At 35.3% G+C, this 24,572-nt stretch overlaps 1 protein-coding gene across 9 annotated transcripts in view; it reads left to right on the top strand.

Annotated features, from left to right (window-relative positions):
* TDRD3 (tudor domain containing 3) overlaps nucleotides 1-24,572 on the top strand; it is a 122,285-nt gene that overhangs the window by 82,292 nt on the left and 15,421 nt on the right. For 7 of the 9 annotated variants that reach the window (XM_026077786.1, XM_026077784.1, XM_026077783.1 and 4 more), the window contains 2 exons: nucleotides 10,806-11,644; nucleotides 13,639-13,764. In XM_026077786.1, coding sequence (XP_025933571.1) covers nucleotides 10,806-11,644; nucleotides 13,639-13,764 — 965 coding nt within the window. Of the gene's footprint in view, nucleotides 1-10,805; nucleotides 11,645-13,638; nucleotides 13,765-24,237; nucleotides 24,415-24,572 lie in introns of all 9 variants that reach the window. The other 2 variants (XR_003255495.1, XR_003255496.1) reach the window with 1 other exon arrangement.

Here is a 24,572-nt window from a genome sequence, read left to right as displayed (position 1 = left end):
AAATCAAACAAGATGGATTCTTGAAAACTCTTTTGGTACAGTTCTCTTTACCTGCTCTTAATCTGGCACTAGTAATGTAGTAGAAACATATTAAAAGAATCAGAACATCTGAAGCAATGAAGCTTTTTCTAGGCCTTTGTAGTTTTTCAAATGCAAAACGTATTTGAAAGACAAAAGCGAAGCTTAAATGAAAAGGATGTTCATCTAGTCTTTTTAGAAAAGAATGTCGCTCCTCGGTGTGTTGATCTGGAGCTGTCYTTAATCACTGTGGCCAAGACTGTATGGTTACAATTTATAAGTAAAAGAGATTTTTATAATTTTCAGATAGAAGAAATTTTTCTCTAAGGTGTCTATACAGTTCTAATTAATGTTAATGAGGCTGCATGTGCACTGAAGGAGAGAATAGATCCGTATGTGAATTGGCTTTCCCATTTAGCATGGATGCAAATTGCTGAAATGTTGCTCTGCTTGATTTTTGCTGCAAAAAAGTACAAACAGCTGTAATGTCAACAGGTGCCTGCACCTGAAATACAGTAAATCATCATCATCACTCTGGTTAGTGGAGAGAGAGCTTTTTTTGACTGTATTATTTCTGTTTGTAGCTTGCTTGTATTATAAAACGTGCCCTTTCTTGCTATCGTGGTGCATTTATGCTTATTTGTCTAGGTGTGTATTTGTGCTTGAGGGGTTCATTATTGAATTAGAAATAAAAAGATGAAGTTGCGTAGACTGTATCAGTGCATCAAAAAAAACAGTTTTCTGTGAGAAATATTAGGATTATCTGCTTCCCATTAAAGGCATGGTGTATTTTTTTTATACATTATTTTTGTGAGATCATTCAGACCTCCGAAGCTGCGCATTTACAGTTGCTACCTCCTCATGCAGTGTAGTATTTTGTTTTAATACGCCCAAGTATTTCTTGCAGCCTGTAGCAATTAAAAGTCAGCATATTCAGATGGGAAGAAACAGAGCAGTCTAGAAATTGAGTTTCTGAAGCTGTGCAGGGAATGCCTTCCTCTAAGAAAGAGGAAGCGACAGCAAAGAAAAAGGACAGGTTCTGTTTTAGAAAACCTGAAACAACAGTTGGGCCCAGGAGCCAGCGGAGCAGCTGGCAAAGCCAGGTGTCTTGCTACTGCTGGCAGAATTAGATGCACTCGGAGCCCTTTTAAAGTTCACCAAACATTTTAATGATGTGCTTGGGTCTATTAACAGAAATACATTTGCTTAGAAAATGTGATAGCTTATAGTCCTTTGGATAGTAAATACTATATGATCGCTGAAACTCGGTTGAGTCTCATTGCAGCTGTCTCCCTTTAGATAGTGTTTTGTATTCTAGTTGGGTCTAGATCTTACTAAAACAGTTTATAAAAAGTGGAAAAAAAATTAATAGAGCTCCTTTCTTATGTATGTTGTTTACAGTTTATGTAGCCACAATTTTATAGCTGTTTTTTACTAAATAAAAATTCAGATAGTTATAGATAGAATACTTATATCATGAGTCTTTGCTGCTCGTTTCAGAAATTTAACACATCTTTAAAAAACAGCAAATATTTTTCAAATACACAAGTGTTCTGTATTAGCTGATGCAATTTCGTAAAAGTGTGTTCAAGTAATGAACATAATCTTTGCTTTTGTATAAATTTTCCCTTTTAACTAAAATTAAAAAATTGTCACAAATGTCATAAGAAAAAGCTATTTCTAGGAAAACTTTGTAAGAGCTACATACTTTTTAAGGTGCCAAAAACCTTAACATATGTCCTAACATGACATACAGGGTTTTTTCTTTTTGTGTGTTTTTCTTTAACACAGTTTTATTTTTTAGCATTCTCTGAATGATCAATATGTAATCCGGTGTGTTTTCCTGAATCATGTTTTTAGGGGGGGAAGCTTGATAGCATTCTTGCTAGAAAATATTCTGATTATTATTTTGGGGAGTTGGAACTTGATGATCTCCAGAGGTTCCTTCCAACCAACTATTCTGTCTTTCTATTATTATTTGATGAAAAATGTCTTTTAAATGTTTCTTTCTTTTTTTTCCTTTTGTCTGAAGAGATAATAATAAATGTCCTTGTATTTCTTGATATTTGGAAGCCAATGGACCTTACTTTCTGGTTGCTAGGTTTCATTTTGTTAGATTTATTTCCCTTACTGAATATGTCTAGTCCGCATGCCTGTGTTTTTATGACAGATTTTTTTGGTTTGTTATCATTCAGAGTCTACTTCAAGTGGATTTTTGTAGAAATGCACAGTCATATGATGAATTGCAGGCTTTTCTCTGCCTCTAAAAGTGCTTGCTTTCTTTGCCAAGTCTGAGAGAACCTGCGCAGTCTGATGACTTTAAATACTTCTTAGAAAATCACCTGTTGAAAATGTTCTTTCTGCCATTTTATGTCTCTGCCGTCATTGAAACCAGTCTTATTGAAGTTCTTTAATATTAGGTGTCTTSATTTTGAAGTTCCATCCAAACTGGGATGGCACAAGCATTGGCAGTGTTTGCAGCGCGATGATGTTTGCCGAAAACAGGATACATCTTACTCACACCTTTTTCACTCCATTTGATCTTGTCAGTTGTTACCAGCRTAGACATGTAACTSTTCCTTAGTATTAGAAGGGTAGTGGTCAAAGATGAAAGACACATCAGAGGAACCACTAGAAACAACTCAAATACGTGATGTTACATCTCCAAGTGTAAGGTCTCATCATTGATCTTCTGCAAAGTAACTGCCCATGCTGACAGGTTTTCTGTCTTTATATGTGGCATAGTACATTCTCCACTGAATGTAAAAGATGATGGATTGCTCTGCAGTATTTTATCTTGTGCTGTCCCATATAGCCTCTAAAATCCCAACATGTTATTTAATGTATTTAAAGAGATGACCTTTGTGTAGGGACAGTTGTGAATAGAGGCACTCCTACCATTACACTAAAGCATATGGTCAGGAGCATATGATTATCTGAAGTGGCCACTTCTATCATTGTCATTAATGTTAGTCTTCTAGACTCTTAAGACAGCTTTTAATTTCTTCTAAATAACTGAGTGTCTATGTAGAAGCTTAAAAAAAAAAGGCATTTTTTATGAACTGGGATAGATGTTTTTTAATTCTGTGCTGCACCACGTTTTCTTCAAAAATGATTTATGTGATCTAGGGAGAAAATGTTTGGAAGGAAATTTTTTTTTTCTCAAACACAAAGAGGATTGATTTGCTTTTCTCTGATCATCTTTTCAGTGGTGCCGAGCGACAGGACGCGAGGCAATGGGCACAAACTGAAACACAGACACTTCCATCTTAACATGAGGAAAAACTTTTTCACTGTGAGGGTGACAGAGCACTGGAACAGGTTGCCCAGAGAGGTGGTGGAGTCTCCTTCTCTGGAGATATTCAAAACCCGCCTGGATGCAATCCTGTGCAATGTGCTGTAGGTGACCCTGCTTGAGCAGGGGGGTTGGACTAGATGATCTCCAGAGGTCCCTTCCAACCTCAGTGATTCTGTGATTCTGTGATCTCTCCTTGCTTTTCCTATCTACTGGTTCTAATTCCATCTGAAACCAAGGTACTGTTGATTGTTGAGAATTTATATATTTACTTTAGAATTTGCAATTACAAGGCTAGATGGTTCAATTCATGAGCAGGAACTACAAAGCAGTCGTTTAATTTATCTTTGATTTGCTACCTTTTTTTCTATTCAGACTAAGCAGAAGAATATTCATGAATTAAAATAGATTCATATTATGTTCAGGAGATACTTTTTTTTTTTTTTTTTGCTTTTTAGAGTTAAGAAAGCACTTTTTTTTTTTTTTTTTAATAAGCATGAGTTAGTTATAAGAAAATAAGGTGTATAATCTTTTGTTCTGTAAGTGATACCCTGTGGGGGTTTTTTTGTTCACATCCTCTCATTTTTCATAGTTAATGAAATATTGGTTTTTTTTTCAGTAATTACTGCTGTCAAAAATATTGAATACCTGACTCTCATATAATCAACTAATTCTTTAATAGGTGAAACATAGTATATAGTAAACATACTTTCTTTAAAAGAAATGCATAGAATTTTGAAAAAAAAAACCCACAGTTGTATCCTACAGAATTTTTTTGCTATAAATGTTTTTTGTTACTTTTGAAGGTATTTTTGTGTTGAAAGTAAGTAGTTTGAGCTTTGACTTGGAGAAAGAAACCTACTGACTATGAGATATACACAAAAATACTAGACAACTTTGCTGTARGTAGCCTCATTTGCTTGCTTCCTTTGATTAGAGTATTCCTGTTACTGAACACAAAGATTTTTCCATTAATCTTTTTTTTTCCCCAATTTTTCTTTTGTTATGGGGAGCAATTCATCCATCTTTGCCAGCTAGAATAAGGAAACGCAAATTCAGGGATTTTTAGGGAAAACAAAACAGTGGCAGGAGACTCTGACTGAAGAATTAAGGAAGAACCAGACATGGACAAAAATACTGAGAACCTGACCATGTTTCTGATATTGCATCTCTCTTTAGTTCTTAGGGATTGAGAACAGGCTGGTGCTTCCAGCCACTTAAAATCCAAATCCATGAAAACTTTTGGTAGACACCTACCTCTTTGAAAAGCCCAAGCAAAGATCAACTTAAATATATATATAAAAAAATTTTAATGAKAGTCATAGTGATGTGCTCATAATGATTATTCTGGTTAGAGCATTGACTCAAGATATAGAAGGCCAAAATATTTTCAGTTGTTCAGAATTTCCTCTTCCATTCTTCAAGAGATAGGCTGTGCTTGGGGTGGACACTTAATGCTTTTCTTGTTAAAATAAAACTCCTGCACACCACCTGGAAAAATAAATGGGACCACAGAAAAAAGCAAGCAAGAGGGAGGATGTCTTTGTAATCTGTTAGTAAGGACACTTTGTGAGGATGGAGCAAGTCATCGACTGTAGTCTCTGCTTCCTGTTCTGACAGTTGGGCTTTGATTGATATACATATTTAGACACCCAATTTTGATTTACACATGGTGAATTAATTGTATTATGATGTTAATTGCTTCAGCAGTTACTAAATATCCCCATTTAAAAAATGGAATCTTTCATTTCTGATCTGGATTTTCTGTATTCAGCTTCTAGCTGCTGTATATCATTTTGCCTTTCTTGCTAGATGGAGAACCCTATCAGAAGTTCCTTTTCTAGTAGGTATTTATTAAAAAWAACAAAAACAACTGAGTTGTTTTTTATTCATCAGCTATATTAGTTGTGTGGATTGAACTTTCCTAGCCTCTCACTAAAAGATTTTTCCAGATGGCCTTTTCTCCTCTTTGAGCAAACTCAGTTTATCGTTTTCTTTTAGAAGGCTGAGAGGAGATCTTATCAACGTGTACAAGTATCTGAAGGGAGGGTGTCGAGAGGATGGGACCAGACTCTTTTCAGTGGTGCCGAGCGACAGGACGCGAGGCAATGGGCACAAACTGAAACACAGACACTTCCATCTGAACATGAGGAAAAACTTCTTCACTGTGAGGGTGACAGAGCACTGGAACAGGTTGCCCAGAGAGGTGGTGGAGTCTCCTTCTCTGGAGATATTCAAAACCCTCCTGGATGCAATCCTGTGCAGTGTGCTCTAGATGACCCTGCTTGAGCAGGGGGGTTGGACTAGATGATCTCCAGAGGTCCCTTCCAACCTCAGCGATTCTGTGATTCTGTGATTCTTCTTTGAGTATGTATTCCATAGCTAAATACAATACTCCTCTAATGGTTTGAATGATGTTTCATAACATCACCATGCTGCTTCTGTTTTGCAGTGAAAATAGGAAGAGAGTTGGGAGCAAAAAGTCAAAAAGGTTGAGGGGTAGGGTGCTGGCAAAATGGGTTTGGGGTAGGCCCATTCTGCACTCATGTTTCATCTCTCCCCACATCTGAGCATCCCACCTACTTTAGCTGCAATTATCCTCATGTCCTTGGTTGCCAGTGTTGTCCACAGGAGATATGTGCAAGCAAAGACCTGGACCATGTAGGAGGCTTGCAAATAATTGCCTCTAGCAGAGATTTTCTTACTGTGTCATATTATTCTTAACACCTCACCAAAAGGTCCCTTAGAGGACATCTCTGCTAATGGAGAGTGAGCACTTAGCAGAGGCAGCAGGCTTCACACCAGAGCACTTAGAGAACCAGCCCTAGGAATTCTCCAAAGGGACAGGGTACTTCCATTTTTTTAATTTATCTTCTGCTTAAATTTTTATGCTTGAGATAAACCATGATGCTTTTTTTAATACACTTGTATTTTTACAATAGAAGACAGTCTGGGGCTAGCACATCTTATCTCATCTCAACAATCTCTTTTTCTTCCTTTAGTCCATTATACTTCATATATTCCCCAAATGAATTAAAGGTTTGAAATACATTAATACAGTAAAATATAATTAAAAAAACTTTGTTTCATTTCTTGGTAATACAATTTACGTGAATATTCTGAGGAGAAAAAAACRGGGGGGGAAAAACATGAGTTCCAACTTTTCTGAGTTAAAGGGAATTTTTTAAATTTGGAGTTCATGGTTTAGTAGCCATATTTTCAACGAATGTGTTGCATTTGAGTAAAAGAGATCTAAATTGCAAAATAAAGTCATATCCATTATGCAGCTTTATTTCTAAAAATTGAAATTCAGTCAATGTTAATTGTGACTATTAAGGAAAGCAAACTCATTCTTGTTGTAATAATGTATTTTGTCACTAGCAGCAGAGGTTAGGACACTGATATTCTGTCTGTAACTTCAGATACAGAAAAGAAAAATATATTGCATTTCATATTTTTAAAGAGTAATAAAAAGTCCTGTCCTTTCTTGATTTTTTTCAGTCATTTAATCCCATAAATTTTAATTTGTAGTGAATGCAACTGTAGAATCCTTTTTTCACCACTTCTTCTATTTGTATGATTTTTACCTTAGTAATGTAAACAGCTTCCACCTTTTTTTTTTTTTTTTTTAAACTGGATCATGTAACTAGGGTTCCAGTTCCTCAGTGTTCCTTCTGTATTTTAGAAAAGATATTGATAGTATTTATGTAATTTGACAAACACTATCTCTTTAGTAAACTGAGTTTTACTCTGAGATGTGAGGCTTATGCAAATGTGCTGTTACTTTCCCTCTAATTTTTGAACCTTCTGGCCAACTTGAGATGAAACTTACTTTAGGGGTGGATGTTTCAAAGAAATGCTTTCATCAAGTTGCCAAAAAATAGAAGCCAAGTTGAAAAGAGAAGCACAAATAAGTGCCACTGGTGTGGGAAAGGCTACTGGCTTTATGAGTTTAACCACATAATTAAACATGAGAGAATCCACAGGAAAGAGCTACAGGAAACTGTATTCATAAATGCCATTATTCATGGAGCACTGTTTATTTTTATTTTTATTATTATTGCATTGACTGGGATCAGTTCCTGCTGGTTTCCTCTAAACAAGAGAATGTGACTGTTTGTGTACAGTCTTCTCAGGAGCATCACATACAAAAGCTTAAATGACTAAAAAAAACAAAACCTGAGTGACAGTTTTTAAGCGAGAAGCTCCAGTAGCTGTCTTAAAACTGCCCAGCACAAGACAAAAGCCTTGTCATTAATTTTGAAATGGAATTTTTCCAGATTATTTTCCCAAACTTCTAGTTATAATGATAATGGCTGGGCTAATGTGTCTTGCTCTTTGACAGAATATGGTATCATATTTTTTGCCAAGTGCCAAATTAATAGTAGTTTGATCTCTGCTCTGTGGAAACTATCACTTTTCTGGGAACTTTAGCTAATGGTTTATTGGAGATGGGCAAGAAGTAGAAGCAAGGAACAGCGCTGCTGCAGGTAGCAGCTGCTGCTGCTACCAGAAGAGGGAATCTCTGATTAACCTCTCTTATCTCTTAACTTTTTCTATTAAAGAATGCTTGAATTCATTTCAGTTATTTAGTGATCAGATCAGACAGCACAAATTAATTAAAGTGTTCTTATCAATCTATAGCCTTTTTTGTTGACTAAGTGATAATTAACATTTACTGTTACTTAGCAGTTTCCTTTTGGAAAAGGATGGCGCTTGAATGTTAAACAACGGGTTAATGTGTCCTGCTAATTCAAGGCTGTTGTGTAGAATGATGTGGTCCTCTAAGAAGCCCGTACATTTTTACCACAGCTGTTGAATGTCCTTAGAAGACATCAGTTTACCACCCTTTACGCATCTTAAGGTTAGAATATGAGAATATCTCAAGTGTTTTATAAGCATCCTTTGCATGTCACAGTAAACAGGTCTAGAAAAAAGATGCTTATATTCACTGTTTTGAAATAATCTAATCTCTTCCCGTGCTGTTAACATTTAGTACTATTTGAATCTTCCTGTACTGTTAAAGAAAAATCTATAACTGAAAATTCAGATACACTTTAAAGTAAGGTTGTTGCTTTTATGTCATGATCACATTATATTGGGGAGAAATAATTTATTTGAACATCCTGTTGTTCAGCTATTTATTTGCAACCAATATATTAGAAATCTGTTGTTGTTTTTAAATAAATTTGTAACAGTTGGCCTTTTCTATTAACACCATACTAAAGTTTCTGTTACTTGAAATGAGGTTATATAAATTCTTTCAGTAAGTACTTAATTCTGGATGAATCTATGTGTCAGCATTTAAACATGACACTGTTTTTTGTTTTTTTTTCCTTAGCTGTTACACTCTTTTTAATCCCTGTGCTTCTTTGAAGAATAGTAGATTATAATTGTAAATGGAACTTGTTTTTTTTAAAATACAAGAATTACTTGTAAGATAGGAAGAATACAAGAATAGCATTTGAATTCTGAATTATTTTCTTCTAGATTTTAAAGACTTTTTTTTTTTCCCTATAGACAGGAATACTGTCTCATATAAGAATTCTTGTAGCTTTTTACTGGAAAGAAAGTCAAAGAGGTGGAAGAAAGGGCAGAAAGATAAGCTTTTGCATCTGTAGGACAGCTGCAGGTTACCGCTCAGCCATGTTAAGGGACAGTCAGGACTGCTGCCTCTCTGTGTCTCTGTTCCCTACCTGCTTGTGTGATGGGATTTAAAAAAAGGACACAGGTGTTCTTATGTACCTTGTAATTACCAGGAGTCCTTGATGTTTTAAGACTTATCCCTTGTTACGTTTTCTAGGGAGTTTCTAAGCTGAATAATGCCCATTATGTTATTCATGTATGAAGTGGATGTGTGTGCTGAAAGTTAGGCATATAATTAAATATGTTTCTAGTTTATGTCCCTGAAATACATCTGAGCTACGAGAATGTCATAAGTAGTCAAAAAATAAAATTAACACACACAATCTTAGAGAGATGATAGCATGGCCACAATGTTGACAGAATATTGAAAACTTAAATTCTTCCGATCAAAAAAAAAAAAAGACTCATGTTTAATTAAGACATTAAATATATTCCAAATGCTTGATTTAGTGCATGTATAATGCTTGGATGACATTTTTGTTTTTCGTTAAGTTTTGGGGAAAAAAATCTATTAATATTTTTGAAGATTCTGAGCATCCTCACACCCAGCCACCCACATGCACATGCTCGTGTGGGTCTCTCCTGTAGCTGACTGCTAGACCCTTGGTCTCTGGTATCCAGCTTTAAGAACTCTTGTCTAACTTGCCAGCTAATCCAGCCTGAAGTTTGCAGGTGGGTTACATGCACGTAGTCACGCACATCTATCCAGTATCTGTCCCCAAACCATTGGTCTCTGGTAGATGACCTTCAGGCCCATGGTCTCTCCGGTATCCAGCTTCTAGATCTCTTCCAGATCTCTCTCTATCCCATTTGCCAGCTTCTCCAGCCTGAAATTCTCCAGCAGATCCAAAACCTGTGTGTGCRCACATGCACACACATGCAAGCACAAGCACACACACATAATAGAGAATTTGGTCATCCAGAAAATAGTTTGAAGTTAGTAAGTGAGAAGATGGCACAGATCAGGTGCAGGAGCTGGCCAGACAAGAATGCTGATGAGGAGCCTGCTTACCTGTGACTGTCCTGTTTTATCCTGTTCCTTCCCCATTTTCTCATGCCTGCTCCTTCTGGATTCACCTTGATTCCCCCCCCCTCCCTTCCTTTGGCTTTTTCCCTAAATATCCCATAATAAGTTTCACACAGTCTCAGAATCTCCCTCTAATGTCCTGTAGCAAGTTTGCTGTTTCCTATGAGATCCATGATAATCTTGTTTTTCTTCTCATCAGTTGAAGTTCTGGTTGAGTCTCTTGAAGGTTAGTCTTGATTGGTTACTGTTATGGTCCATTGATCAGGGTCTTAAGAGTTCTGCATGTCATCTCCTTTAGCTGCAATTTGTCAGTTTGTGTTCATTTTATCACTTCTATATCTTGTATTTGTCTGTTATGCTGAATAGCTGCTGTTAAACAAGCTATTTTTACAGCAAGTTTCAATTTGGATGATAAATCTTTCTTTTTTCCCCTCATTTTCCTCTCTCCTCCTTTCTCCACATTGGAATTCTATTTCTTTCTCTTAAATGACTGTTATTCAAGGAAGTTACTGATGTCCATGGGGAGAAATGAGTAACCTCCTGCAAATTTATGTCCAGCATTCCTCATACTGTTAGGTTATTTGGTTCTAAGTACTGCAGGGGATATATGCTTTCCAATAACTAGGAATTAAAATCTACGGTTCAAATGTCTTTTCTGCTAATTCTTGGCTTACATTCCATTTCTATACCACAAAGATAAATGCCGCTTACTTTTCTAATTAATCCTGTTGCTTTCTTAATTAGTGTCTGCAACAGTATTTCTAAAATGTTTTTATGTGAAATATTTTAGTAATTGAAATAATGTCTTTTTCTTTGTAGAACCAAAATTGCAATTTCAGCCACCACATCAAGTACAACACAAAGTTCTGAATACAGAGCAGAATGGCATCAAAGAGAACCATTCAAGACATATTTCTCGCAATGACATGAGACAATCAAGGAATGAGAAACCCCCTCGTTTTCAAAGGGATATTCAAAATTCAAGGCAGGCTTTGGAAGGTGGTGGGTTACCAAGAAACAGAGGTCCTGAAAGGCACAGCTCTTTAGAACAGTGGACAGATGAAAAAAATAAAAATGACAGACATTATCCTAGAAATGACAGGCCAAAGGATTTGGGTTATTCCACAGCCACTCACCAGAGTGATGTTCCTTTTAAAAAAAGGGATTACAATATGCAAAACAGAATAGGAAAAGGGGCGTCATTCACAGAACTCAAGGAGAACTCTGCTGCTCAAGATATCGCAGACAACAATAATCAGAAACGTGGGAAAAGGGAAAACCAAATACACAGTTCTGAAAATTTTTGTGATAGGAAGGCACGAACAATAAGTAATGAAACCTTTACATTAAAAAGTGAGCAACATTTTGGTGTGAATAATGATTACCAGAATCCTGCTAGAACTGATAATTTTAATGCTGTACCAAATGGAGATACTGAGCACCATCAGAAGGGAAGACGAGTAGGACCTATCAAATCATCAGGACCCGCTACGATTCCATCTTTTGATGACAAAATGTTGTATTACAACACTGGACCCAAAAGGAGATCTGGGCCCATCAAACCAGAGAAAATATTAGAACCATCGATTCACATGGATTATGGAAAAAGTTGGAGACCAGGGGATGAGTGTTTTGCTCTTTATTGGGAAGACAACAAGGTATGCCTCAGCCAAATAACTAGTACCTCAGATTGTACCTTTAATGTTTTCTTTTGTACTTGTGGGAAACCTAGCACAAAGGGTTTTGTTTATAGGTGTGTAATTTGCATCTTGGCTAACATCTTGGTCTTTTTATGAGATATGGGGCTTGAATTCATTGCATGAAACTAGGTGCTTGAATTAAGTCACCTTGGAGGTGATTATATTTCTCTGATTTAGGTTGAGTTTAGGATGACTAAGCTTCTAACTTTCGTTTAAGTGCTTAAAAATTGAAGGGATGCATTGGGTCTAGGTGCCCATATTTTCCAAGAAACAAAAGCCAGGATGCTGTACTCTCCAGAACGGTCTGTATGGTAAATGTGTGATGCTTTTTTTCCTAGAGGAGTCAACATGCAGCCCTTATTAGTATAAGGGAAGGTCAGAGTCTGTGGGGATGGGGCTAATTAAAAGAACCACTTTTTTGCTGTTTCCTTTCTGTGATAATGAACATAAAACTTGCTTTTCATTATCACTAGATCATTAGCTGAAGAATTGTTTGAATACATGAATTAAGCTGCATGATAGCTTTATTTATTTATTTATTTATTTATTAAGTTTAAATACTTCCTCAGCTGCTTTCTCATTAATAAGATTTTTTTTATATTAAGAAATTTCCCTTTCATCTTCTCTCACTTGGCTTAAAAGAGTTTTAGGCTATTTTTGTTGATTTGTTGTTAATGTCTTCAGGAGTTCTCTGTTATTCTTATTGGGCTGTTTCTTCAGGTTTTGCTTCTTTCTGGTAATCCAAGATGAGAACTACCTTAAATATTTTTGTTCTTTGAATAGGTTTTATTCCCAGCATTTTCTGTCTTTTTTGGGGGGGAGGGAGGGAGGTAATTTTGTGTTATGTTATTTGGATGCTTTTTCTTCTGGAAGTAGGGGGTCACAGCTGAGCAGTGTGACTTTATTTTTATTTGCTTTTAATTTTCTTATATGACTAAAACAGATAGTAAAGCATGCAAAAAATTTGGTATTGAGGACAGGTACATGCAGTGGGTTGACTCTTTCAAATATGAATATACGTTTTGGGTGGATTGATTAGCATGAAATATAGTGGTGTATTATGAAATTGTCTCCTGTTTTGAGAAATGTGTTTCCATCATTATGAGATATTAGTTGTTGAAATTCTGGAAAATACAAAATCTGCAAAATAAGGTTGGGATTACCTCATTTTAATTTATCTGCAAAGTATTAATCATGTTAGTGTGTTTTTTTGGAGGACTGCTTGTTTTGAATAGTCATAAATGTATTACTACGGCAAGATGTCATAGCCCAGATTATGCTGCTGCTCACATCTAGCACAATTTTTGAAATATGATCATAAAATACAGTGCTGAGTTTAACCACTGTAGGGGGCAGTGATGTCTATGTGTTCAGTAAGATAAAAAGTGATTAAATAGGTTCAAATTTACATTTCAGTGTTTGGATAAATGTCGAAAAGTCAGGTTTGGGATTGATAAAGGGCCAATTTGATGGGCCAATTTTTTATATTTTATTTTAGTCCATTTTTAGTATGCCAATGCTAAAAATAAGTATATATTAACATGCACAATATGTAAGTATATATGTATAAGCAAGTGCCTGTTAGGCGTGTATTTAAAAAAAAAGTCACTTCTCTGTATACAACAGCATTTGTATTAGTCATGAATTTGTTTTGCTTTTCAGACAAATGAAAAAAAAGGCTTTTAAATGTTCTAATTTCATAAGCTGCATATATTCTCAATGATTATTCTAAACTCATTGTTAAACATCAATTTTTATTGTGCTATGGTGTCTTTGCAGTTATGGGCCATGTTTAAAACTGTTGTGAAGTTCTAACATACCGATATCTGGTACAAATCTTACTCAAAATTTAATACTGACAATGAGTAAAAATTTATGTAAAAAAATTATAGTTAAACTGTTTATAGTATTTCAGGTAGTATTTTGTGACCTTTGAAAACTTCTCTTTTAAGTTCTACCGGGCAGAAATTGAAGCTCTCCATTCTTCTGGGACAACTGCAGTTGTTAAATTCTGTGATTATGGAAATTATGAAGAGGTGCTTCTCAGCAACATCAGGCCCGTTCATGCAGACACATGGGTATGTGATAAATTGTATACAAAGATATAAACTACATGTTCTGTACAAAATATGTAATACTTCATAAACAAGTGCTATTCATGCAGAGTGCTAATTTAAAAAGTGTGGAAAAAATACTTAAAAAGCAAATACACAAACAAAATCTTCCTGACTTTTAGCTATCTATATAAAATTTCTTACTGATGATAAAAGTGTAATATCATGTGGTATTTTTCATGTATAATAAAATTAAATTGTATCATTTGAAAATGAATACTTTAATTGACCTGTCAGATAAACAGTTTTATGCATATTTTCTCTCTAAAAGTTGTGCTTACTCTATTAAATACTAAGTGATTGTCCAGGTCAGATTTCTGTTTCATTTCATGTACGTTGTATTTTGTTCTGTAAAGATCAGAAAACAGCCTTTTAAATTTATATTCTGAAGGTTTTTACTATTTGTATATGTATGGCTAAAAATAGCCATCTGTTTGTATCATTATTTTATTTTGTATCATGATTTTATTCTTGTTTCAATGATTTCTTCTTTGCCAAATATTATGGTGGAGGTGTATACTCTAGAAGTTATTTTACGAGGTTTAGAATGTATTTGCCTTATGGAAGCTGAATTTTAAAAGGCTTTATTTGTGAATGTCATGGAAATAGAACTACATTTTGGTTTTAAAAAAAACAACAGGAATACACAATTTGCTGCTTATTTTTACTATAAAAGCTGCACAAAAAGTATTCATATTTGTATAGTGATTTCTTTTCTTAATGATGAGTTGACTGTGCTTATTCTTATTTCCTACCTATAGCTCATATAGCCATGTTAGTACTGCTGCAGAGGCTGAACAGTCAACTACTATTTCCTGCCAGTGATCTTTTAACTTGAGTTGCTGCCTGTAACTCTCAGGTGCCCTTATGGCCTCTCTTTTGTACTTCAAAAGACACCTGAAATTCTTCCCTGCTGATATATTACTGTTCCTATGAAATTTTTCATTTTATTTATTTATTTTTTCCATCCTACTAGCTAAGTTGCAAGGTGCCAGCCTCCTATTACAGGATTGTTCTTCTCATTTTGACCCTTTTTCTGGGTTAATAATCAGCCTTTTCTTTGCACTTTTGATGATAATAAGGAGTGGCATTTCTTCAACTGGAAGTTAGTCTTCACAGTCTAAGAACTTGGCTTTAGAACTTTAGCTGCTAACCTGAAGCCATAGTCCTTCTCCGTGTCTCTTCTGCCCATCTCCGACCACATGTTCTTTTTCAACCCTCTCCCTCCATGTTAGATCATTCAGTCCTGCAGCCACAGGATGAGTTCAATGAGATGGAAAACTGTGTTTTTTTCCCCTGTTTTGTTTTTTTTCTTCAGGGTTAGTTTGTTAAAGCTGACACAAAATGGTGGGACAATGTATGGTGAGAAGGTTCCGCCACTGACCTAGCATAGTCATAACATAATGCTGCATCCTAACCTAGTCTTTAGGCTTCCTTTGTTATTCTTGGGGAGAAATAAGCATTTTCAGGGGACTTTTCAGTCCATTCAGAGATCAAAGATGCCTTTTTCAAAGTGCCTTTTTCTCTCCACTGACTCTCGAGGGAGCCTATGTGAATAACTTGAATTCAGACAGCTAAGTTTAAATGGATAAAGCCATGCAAGATACATGGCACCCAACAATTTTATGTTAAACAAAGGTTTTACGGTTTCTTTCCAAAGTTTTACTGTTTTGTTGCAAAGAGATCCTTGCAAGTATGGGGTTTTTGCAGGAGAAAGTTGCACCTTGCTCATCACTTTTCTGTATTTGGATGCTAATTCTAGGTCTCATTCTGCATTTGCAGATTACTTGATCACTCACTGGAGTCATGCTCTGATACTCAGGGTTCTCTTTTAAGCTGAACACCATTGGTCCCTTTTTGTGTCTCAGTGTTCATATCAATATAGAAATCTAGATAGCATGCAAATGCAAAATGAAGTTCTCATGCTGCTTATAACCTAATTCTTTGTCATAAGATGTATGTAACTTTGTGATATTTACTCCTTATGAGAGAAAATATCAGATTTTTAAACTGCATTCAAAAATATCTCTTTTTTCCTTCCACTAATCTATGTTACCAGCAACAATGACTTTGTTTAATTAGAAGTGTTCTGCTGAATTTATTTCAGTTCTTCCAGGTAACATGGCTTCTTAACCATCTTGAAGACTTGTTGCTACTAACATAGAAATATGTTGTTTGTGAGTTCTGATGTCCTAATATTGCCTGTTTTTCAGAGTCCTTTTTGAAAGAATTGTTGATATTAAAAAAAGCTTTAGTGGCTTGATTTCAAGGCATATATATATAGCCTAATTTTTAGATTATTCTTAACTGTTTTCTCCAGCACGCTTTTTTGAGCTCATATATTAAATTTCATTCTGTCTCTCTGTCTCTCTTTTCTTTTCCTCCAACAAACAAACTGGTGAAAGTACACCAGCGCAACAAAAGCAAAAAAACCTGCTGAACTAGTCATGTTAAAAAAACAACCAAAATATCATGGTGACCTTCTTTCAATGACATACCTACCGTAGCACCTGAGCTTCTGGTATATGCTTCTGGCAACCTTCACAGTTTTAAAAATGAAAATAGTAAATTGATGAAAATTCTTTACGTTCTTAGTAGGGTTGAGATAACTCTCCGCCCTCCCGGCTGATTAACATACAGGTCCCTACACCCACTAATGCTCTAATACTGAACTGGACTGCATTATTTCAAGTTCTTTCTTTTCCTGGATGTAGGTCCAGTCTACCTCATTCTCAGGATCCATTCTGCTTTCCACCTTCCTGGAAAAAGATTTAGCTAGATGATCTTAAGATTCCTTAATAATTGATTATATAGTGTCCACTGCCCAGTTGCCCTGGGTCCTTGTGAGTTTTCAGCCCCTCTGATAGCCAGCATGCTATTTATCTTTCACGCTGCTGGAAATGTAGCAGATAAAGCTGTATTTCATGTGAGATAAATAAAACAGCTAGTGGGGGGATTTTTTGAATAATCACGTACAATACCCATATATGTAAGAACAGTAAAACTTTCTTTTTTTGCTTGGTGCTTGTAAAATATGTATTAGTCATGCAATTCATAAATATTTTTAATAATAAAATTACATTTAGATTCCACAATTTTATAGTTCTTTGAGTCTCCTGTATGTAAGATTACAAAACTGTATCCTTCTGTTTCCCTATGTGTAGCGGTGGTCACTTAATGAAAGTATTATAGTCCCAACAAAAATTCCAGCAAAAAGCCATTGTAGAAATAAAAACTGCTTGTTCTCCTTGTAAAAGATGTAAGATTGTGCTAACAACTGAAAAGCATGGAATGTTAAGGGCCTTCCTGACTCGCTTAATAGTCTGTTGTGTGGACAAATTAAATAAAGGCAAGATAATACTTTAAAAACTTTAAGTCTTAATTTTATTCTCTTAGCTGTAGAGTTTTTTTTTTCTTAATAAATTATGAAAAAGTACTTATCTTGTGACTTTTCTCCCAAAGCCAAATCCACTTCTCTTTTACATTCTGCATTTCCTTAATCATTTGATTAGGTTTTGTTCCTCAGTTCACACTTATGTTTATACTTTTTTGCTTTCTGTTATCATCTGAGAGAAATTAAACATTGTTCTTTTACCACCTACATATGTAGGTACCTTCTTCTGATTCCTCTCAGGGTGAGCTAGAGTTGAATTCATAAGAACTTTCTTTATACTACTTTACTTAAAACAGAACAAAAGCTAGTTACAAATTATGTCTATAGTTTAGTCTTCTCTTCCTGTATCTTGCACTGTGTTTCTCTAAAGAGGTAAGAAGGCAGAAATTATTATCAAGGTATGTATATTCCTAGTTCTTCCATAATCTGTTTTGTTCTGTGCAGACAGAAAATCCACTTTGCAGCTCATTTGTTTTGGACCTTCTAATAAAGCAGGAGTCAAAGAAAGAAGAGCAGTGTGTCTTGGACTACAGTTAATTCATGCCAGCAGGCATTTTATTTAAAGAACTGTTGAGAGCACAAATTTGGTAATGTCACAGAACCATAAGGGCTTCTACAGGTATTGGCTTCTCTTAACAAACAAACAAACTGTAATTGTGGCCCTTCTTATATCCATCCCCAGTTTCAGGTAAGTAAAGAAGTAAACTTATGCAAAAACACTGAAGGTGTTGGAACACTTCTCCAACAATATAAGGAGCAACACTGAAAACCACTGCGTTGTTAAGGATTCCCACTGCCTCTTTCAGGCTGGAGAAGGCTTTTGCTGGCAGCTTTGGCCTATCTGTTTTATGGGGGCTTTGAACACAGTTCCAGGGTCTTGATTTGCAATAGGCAAATACTTATTTGAAGGACTAGGTGTCATTTTTGATGGCTCCTCTGGCTCTCTGCCCTGGATGTTCTTAGTGTGACACCTTGCTCTTTTTGCATTTTGTGTCAAGAAGGAAGTCTTTGTGAATAATTATGTAGACGGAGTAGGTAAATCATTTGTATCTTGGTTGAATCTCTTATCTGGCTTCTATTCTCATTGAGTATACGAAAAATGAGGCTGTTAAAATAGAATTTTGCAGTCTACTTAACCAATTCTAAGACTACTGTAGCAAAACTGTTCATAAATAGTTGCATCAGACAACAGTTTGATGTTTTTAGTTTTTTGGCTTCCATACCATTAGGAAAATCTCTAGAATCATTGTACAGTTCTTAATTATTCGTTGACTGAATCAACTAAATGAAGACTATTTTWTCAGTAGTTTGGACTACCCTTCCTCCTGAATGGTGACTTATATTTATTCATTGATTTATTTTTAATCCAAAAATTTACTAGGGTAGACTTGGTTTCCACAAAAGGCTCTCTCTCTCCTTCCCTAAAGCACTTTAGATTCTGGGTATTATTTTACATGGATGTGCTTTGAGATCTCATTTTCCGTAGATATGGTGATTTCTCTTGCCTGTGTCGTCTCAAACTAAGACTAAAAGGTATTGACCTCTTATAGTCTATCCTAGGGCTTTTTTCTTTTTTTCCCCTCCATTTCTTGGCAAAGACTTTTTTACTAACTGGAAATGTCTCCTTAAATTTCATCACTTCTTCTGAAAGAGCATTATYATACATTCCTTTACATAGACTCAACCTTCAGGTTATGTCCTGTCATTTCTGTCAGGATACTTATTTTCTTTTTTGCTTCTGTCTGCTTTCAGGAGGCAGGAGTTAGACACAAATGTTGTGGAAAACATTTATCCTGACAAACTGCTAGTAAATACTTTTCTTTAGCACCTTTATCCTCTGAGAAACTACATAATTTTTCAGACTTTAGTTTGGAATATAGACAGATAATTGCAAGTTGTTAACTTAATACTCCTCTAGAAGTTACTGCCCCTTAGCAGAGATGTAGTAACTGACCCTTGAAGGTGGTGAAGGTAACACATTTTACTTTTTAATAAACTAAAAGTGGGCAGGCTTCAGTTAAGAGGAAGTAATTTACAGTTGGTGGCATAAAGCAATAGCTTTCAATTTTTTGTCTGTACCATTAGGCAAATGCATATCAAGCATTGCAGAATGCATTTTAGTTTTCCACTCAAGCATTTCATATTCATCAGAGTATAAAATATCATTACAAGCTACTGCTAGTAATTAAGGTCAGATTAAGAATGCTTTCTTCTTGTGATTTGTAATCATTGGGAACAGTTGAGACAGTTAAAATATGATATTTTGATTACACTGTTTTGCTTTTTTTTTTTTTTTTGTCTTGTCTTGCTATTAAATGTAATTGTGTCCCATGTCACAGGTGATTCATTGGTGACTGCACCATAGGGATGCCTTTTGAGGCTGTATGCCGTAACCTGTTTTAAGTATTGTTTTTGATTCTGCTGTCACATGATAAAAGTTCTTCAGATTCTCATTTTGAGGGTTGTTTTTTTTTTTTGAAGGATTTTATATTCAGATTATTCTGTACTGCATTTATTGAGGTTGAACACAAGTTTGTCCTATTTTAGGCACTGTTTTTTATCTCAAAGCATGTTGATGAAGTCTAATGTGTAAAAGTGTCTGGATTATACTTGACATACCCATTTCTCTTCTGATTTCCCAGTCTCCTTCACATCTCAGTTTTCTGAGTTTATCCAATTATTAATGGATTAATTCAAGGGATTTCTTTAAATTAAAGAGAAAACTAGAGGAACTGACATAGTATTCCTGGCATTGCTTTCTAGGGAAGAGAGACATGAGACTGTGTGAATTAGTATTGTAGAAGAGAAGTTATGACAAACCTTATTTCTAGTGGAGTGTATGTATTTGATTCCAGATCTTATACCCWCTTACTACATACAGCACATGTTGAATAGGTGCATTACATATGGAAAAGATGCACTGAACCTTCCTTGTACACTTAATGTCTGGAACGCTGGAGTTTTTTCTCATTGCTTGATGACATACAAGTATTATCACTAATAATATCTGTAAACAGGAAGTCTTCCAAAATGGAAGAACTAAAAAAAAAAGTTAGTTGACTGTGAAAGGAATTGTTTGCAGAAAAGTGATTTGTGTTTGCTTCATAACTGGAGAAGCGTATGAAATTACTCCTTTTGTATCCTCCAAATATAGATAGATAGATGCAACTAACTACATAAATTGTGTTTTTTCTGCTTCCACTGTTTTATTTTCTTGGCAAAATTTTGTAAGATTTATAACAATAACAAGGATTCTTCCTTTTTTTCTTTTTTCTTTTTCCTCTTTTCTTTTTTTTCTTTCTTTTCTCTCAAGTATGCTTTCTTTTCTTGATATTAGTGATACCACTTGCAAGTTCTTTCGTGTCCCAAGACAGACATTTATAGATCATTGCTAAATGAGTACAGATATATCTGAGCTTGACATAATTGTTCACAGTGTCAGAAACTAGCAGCAGCTCATCRGATTTACTCAGACTATCTTTAGGGAGCATAAATAGAAAAGGAAATGCTTTGGTCTGAAATCTCTTCAAAGTTTGTTTGCCTTCCGAGAGCTAGGTTAGTATATCTAGAGTGTCAGAGTTTTAGGGGAAATGGTATTTACTTAAACTTATCAAAAATGCTACATTTTATGTAAAGTTGAACAAGCTCCATTCATTTTATAAGTGTAAACCTGGCTAATTGTGCATGTATATATATATWTTTTTTCTCTTTATATGTTTACAAAAAAAAAGGATGAGTTAGAACATTATAGAAGTCATTTCAGTCCTAATCTTGGAGGAGTCGTATGGAACACTGAAATTCAGGTCTATGTTTTTCCTTTAGAAGATAGCTTTGGCTTACCTCTATATTTGCTTTCCTTAAAATACGTAGACATATATAATTTTATCATTTCAGTGTCTGAAATTGGAGTAACCGTATTGTTCTAGTTTACATGGGACAGGCTTACACTGTTTTATCTCTGAGCATCTTGTGTGGTAACTGTAATTACAGAATTTTTAATGGAAACTCCCATAGTGAATCTTAGAAGTCTTAAAAGCATGTTAAGAAGGTTAACAGCTCATAGAGTGAAGTTTTTGTATTTGACCTTTTTCAATTCAGGGCATTGCTTGACTTTTTTGTGTTTTCATTATCTTAAGTTTAAGAAAGTAGACTAAACAGAAGTGTGTAAAAATGACTCCATTTTCAGCCTGATGCCTTATTTAACAGGATATAGAATTTCTCTGAATTTAATTTTTATTTGATGTAGGGGAAAAAATATATATTTCTTCAAAAATATGTAATCTAATTTAAAAGGTACAGGAATGAAGATTTCATTACATATCTTGGTAAGTTGTTCCAATTATTAATAACCTTCACTATTTCAAATATATGCTTTGTTGCTAGTATGAGTTTATCTAGTGTAATTTTTTTTTTCTTTTAGCCATTAGAGTTCAGCTACTAGATGCTGGAGCCTCTGTCAAAACTCTTTCTTTAGGCTGTGAGCAGGACAGCCATTAACTTTTTTGATAAACCAGATAGATTGTGCTCTTGAAGCCTTTTACTATAAAGCATCTTTTGGGCAGTCCTTTAACTGTTTTTATAGCTCTGCTTTGAACCCCAGTTTGGTAGTGTTCTGCTTCCTTTAGTGTTCACTGGAACTGGATATGGTATTTCAGGAGTAGCTGTAAAATAACCAAGCACAGAGAGAGGATATGTTTCCTAATAATAATGTCAGGGAAGAGTCTGTGTTGTTGTGCGTCCGTCCATCTGTTTCCCTCCCCCCCCTCCCCCCACACACTCATGCACTAGAATAGGAAATCATTGTGCTAATAATATTTTAACATTATAAGTGTAGCAAAAACAGCACAATTAAGAATATGGGTAACGTTTGTTTACTATATGAAAACATACTTTGCAAAAGTTAATAAATGGGGTATTACCTGTTTCTAGAAATAATGACAGACAGTATGGCAGCTCTTTGTACCTGAACCAAGAAGAGCCTTAAGTACACTCAGAAGATGGATATTTTAGTTCAGTGATATCTAGCTACAGAAATTTGCAGGGGTGACTATTGGATATGGAGTGTTCTCCATATCTCCATATCCACTGGATCTCTTTATTACTTTCTTCAGCCAGCTTATAATGAGATTCATCTTCATGGTTTCCAGGATATATATACATATATTTTTTAAATTGATGATATAGTTGTTATATGCTGGTTGTCTAATCTTCAGTCCTGATGACTGGATTTGAAATAACCTCTTAGGCCTCTGATTCTAAGTCCAGTTTTGAAAATAACTGAATATCTCTTGATATATTCTAAGGTTTAATAATAGTCAGCCCCCTGTAATATTCAGCCCTGTACATGTATGGATTATTAGTAGTAATGAACAGCATACTCTGGGGCTGTTAATTGGAAAATATGCATTATTTTTGTCAATTATAGAATGTTGGGTCTTTTACTATATCATAATGTGTTAAATGAAGAACAAGAAATTGTATCTTCCTTTCTGTTCCAACTTATATAGTTTAAAAACAAACAAATAAACAAACACTTGTTTGTCATAGTGGTTGTATAACATGTCAGCCTGAATTATACCTTTTTTCATTGTATCTGTATTTTGTCAAAAGTATATTTAACAGTGATTTTTTAGACCATTCAGAATTAATACTCCTTTAATCTTCTTGGATTTATATAAATATGTCCCAAGATCTAAAGACTGTATGCTTTCATCATTTATAGTACACAATCCTTAATATACTAACCRTGGTCCTGCAAAAACTATTTTTAAATATATATGTGGAAGAAAGACATTTGCAGTTTTCTTGAACATAATTCCTTCAGAAATGTTGTTTAGGTTTGGAAATACATAMTTATTATTACTGTAATAAACATCTATCATTACTTGAAGCATCTGCCAAAAATTGGATGAGTTTTAATTTATTGAGAGAGAAAAAGTAGAATGACAAAGATTTTGAGGTTAATTCCATATTCCTTTTAAAAATTGTGCTGTTCAAGAGCTCTTTGCCAAGTGGATTAATTATTTATCTAAGAGTAAGAGCCAGTTAAGCAATAAATTTTTGATGGTTATGTATTTTTTTTTTCATGTTTCATGCATTTTTTATGTATTCTGCACATACTGAACATCAAGTGTAGGCTCTTCTAACTTGGGACATGCCAGCATACAGGAAATACAAGAGACTATCTTAATTGCTCAGAGTGATTGTTTCAGATTCTCCTATGGTTAGGAAGCACATTTATCAGTTTCTTATATTTATTCTTTTTTCCTCATCACCCTATATTCTAAATATTTTTATTAGGACCTGGTTAGAAATGTTACTTCTGACTTCTTACTTGGAATCTCTGAACTTATTTCATGTAGGTTCATTGATGTAGGTATAAAATAATAATCTCTTGCTGAAATGATCAAAAAGGTTTGTATAGTTATTTTACGGCATCCTGTCCTCTTTTTTTTTTCCTCCCCATGTTGATCTCTTTTCTGTTGTCCTGGGCACTTCCTTTCTTTCCCTACTTTATCTTTGCTCTTATAGGACTTCCACTATGGGCCAAATGGCATGTAGGAGAAAATGAAAACAGGAGTGTTTTGCTATTGCAGTAATGTTTGTTCCTTTCCTGATGGAGCTCCCTCAGTGTACTTTCTCTCTCTAGGACAGTGATGATGAACCTGCTTGAGTACTGCGGCCAAAAGAGAAATTTTGCAGGAGACGGGATGTGGACTTAGTGGGGTTTCTGTCCTTTCTTTTCCTCTTGGCCCATTCCAGTCTCACTTCTTCTCCCTGCTCACCTAATCTGTCTCCTTTCCCTGGCAGTGAGGAGCTTTTACTTGTCTTTCTTGCTGGCCTCTCCCTTCCTTTCTTTCAGTCTATTGCCTCTTCTCTCATTCTGGCTCTGTCTGACATCCACTGGGTTATGTCAGCAGTCCTCCGTGCCGAGCGTCGCTGCTGCAGAAGCTCAGAACGCCGCTTGAGGCACGGCGTTCATCGCAATGACAATTGCCACAAATGACATCGTAGGCCACAGAGTTTCATCATCACTGTTCTAGGCGAGGAGAGGAGTTGAGCCCCCAGTGCAAGAACCCTTGGTCTTACCCAGCCAGCTCCAAGCCAGTTAAAGGAGGGGAGCTACTGAGCAAAGATTGATGTCTAGACCTGAAAAAGGACTTCCTAGCACCGTATCATTGGGCGAGCTTCATCAAGGAGGGAAGGGGAGTGCTRCAAACGTGAGTAAATTTTGGTTTTTCGGGATTTTTATTATGTAGTGCTTTGCTTCTTGTACAACTGAGACGTTCTTAACTTTGGTCCTAACCTAGTGACTAATTACGTGTAGGCACGACAAATTTGCTGAAGACCAGATTTTAGAGCTTTGATCTATCCTGTA

Source organism: Apteryx rowi, unplaced genomic scaffold (assembly GCF_003343035.1).
Source record: "Apteryx rowi isolate R43461 unplaced genomic scaffold, aptRow1 scaffold_461, whole genome shotgun sequence".
NCBI lineage: Eukaryota > Metazoa > Chordata > Aves > Apterygiformes > Apterygidae > Apteryx > Apteryx rowi.
This window is presented reverse-complemented; position numbering and strand designations above follow the sequence as displayed.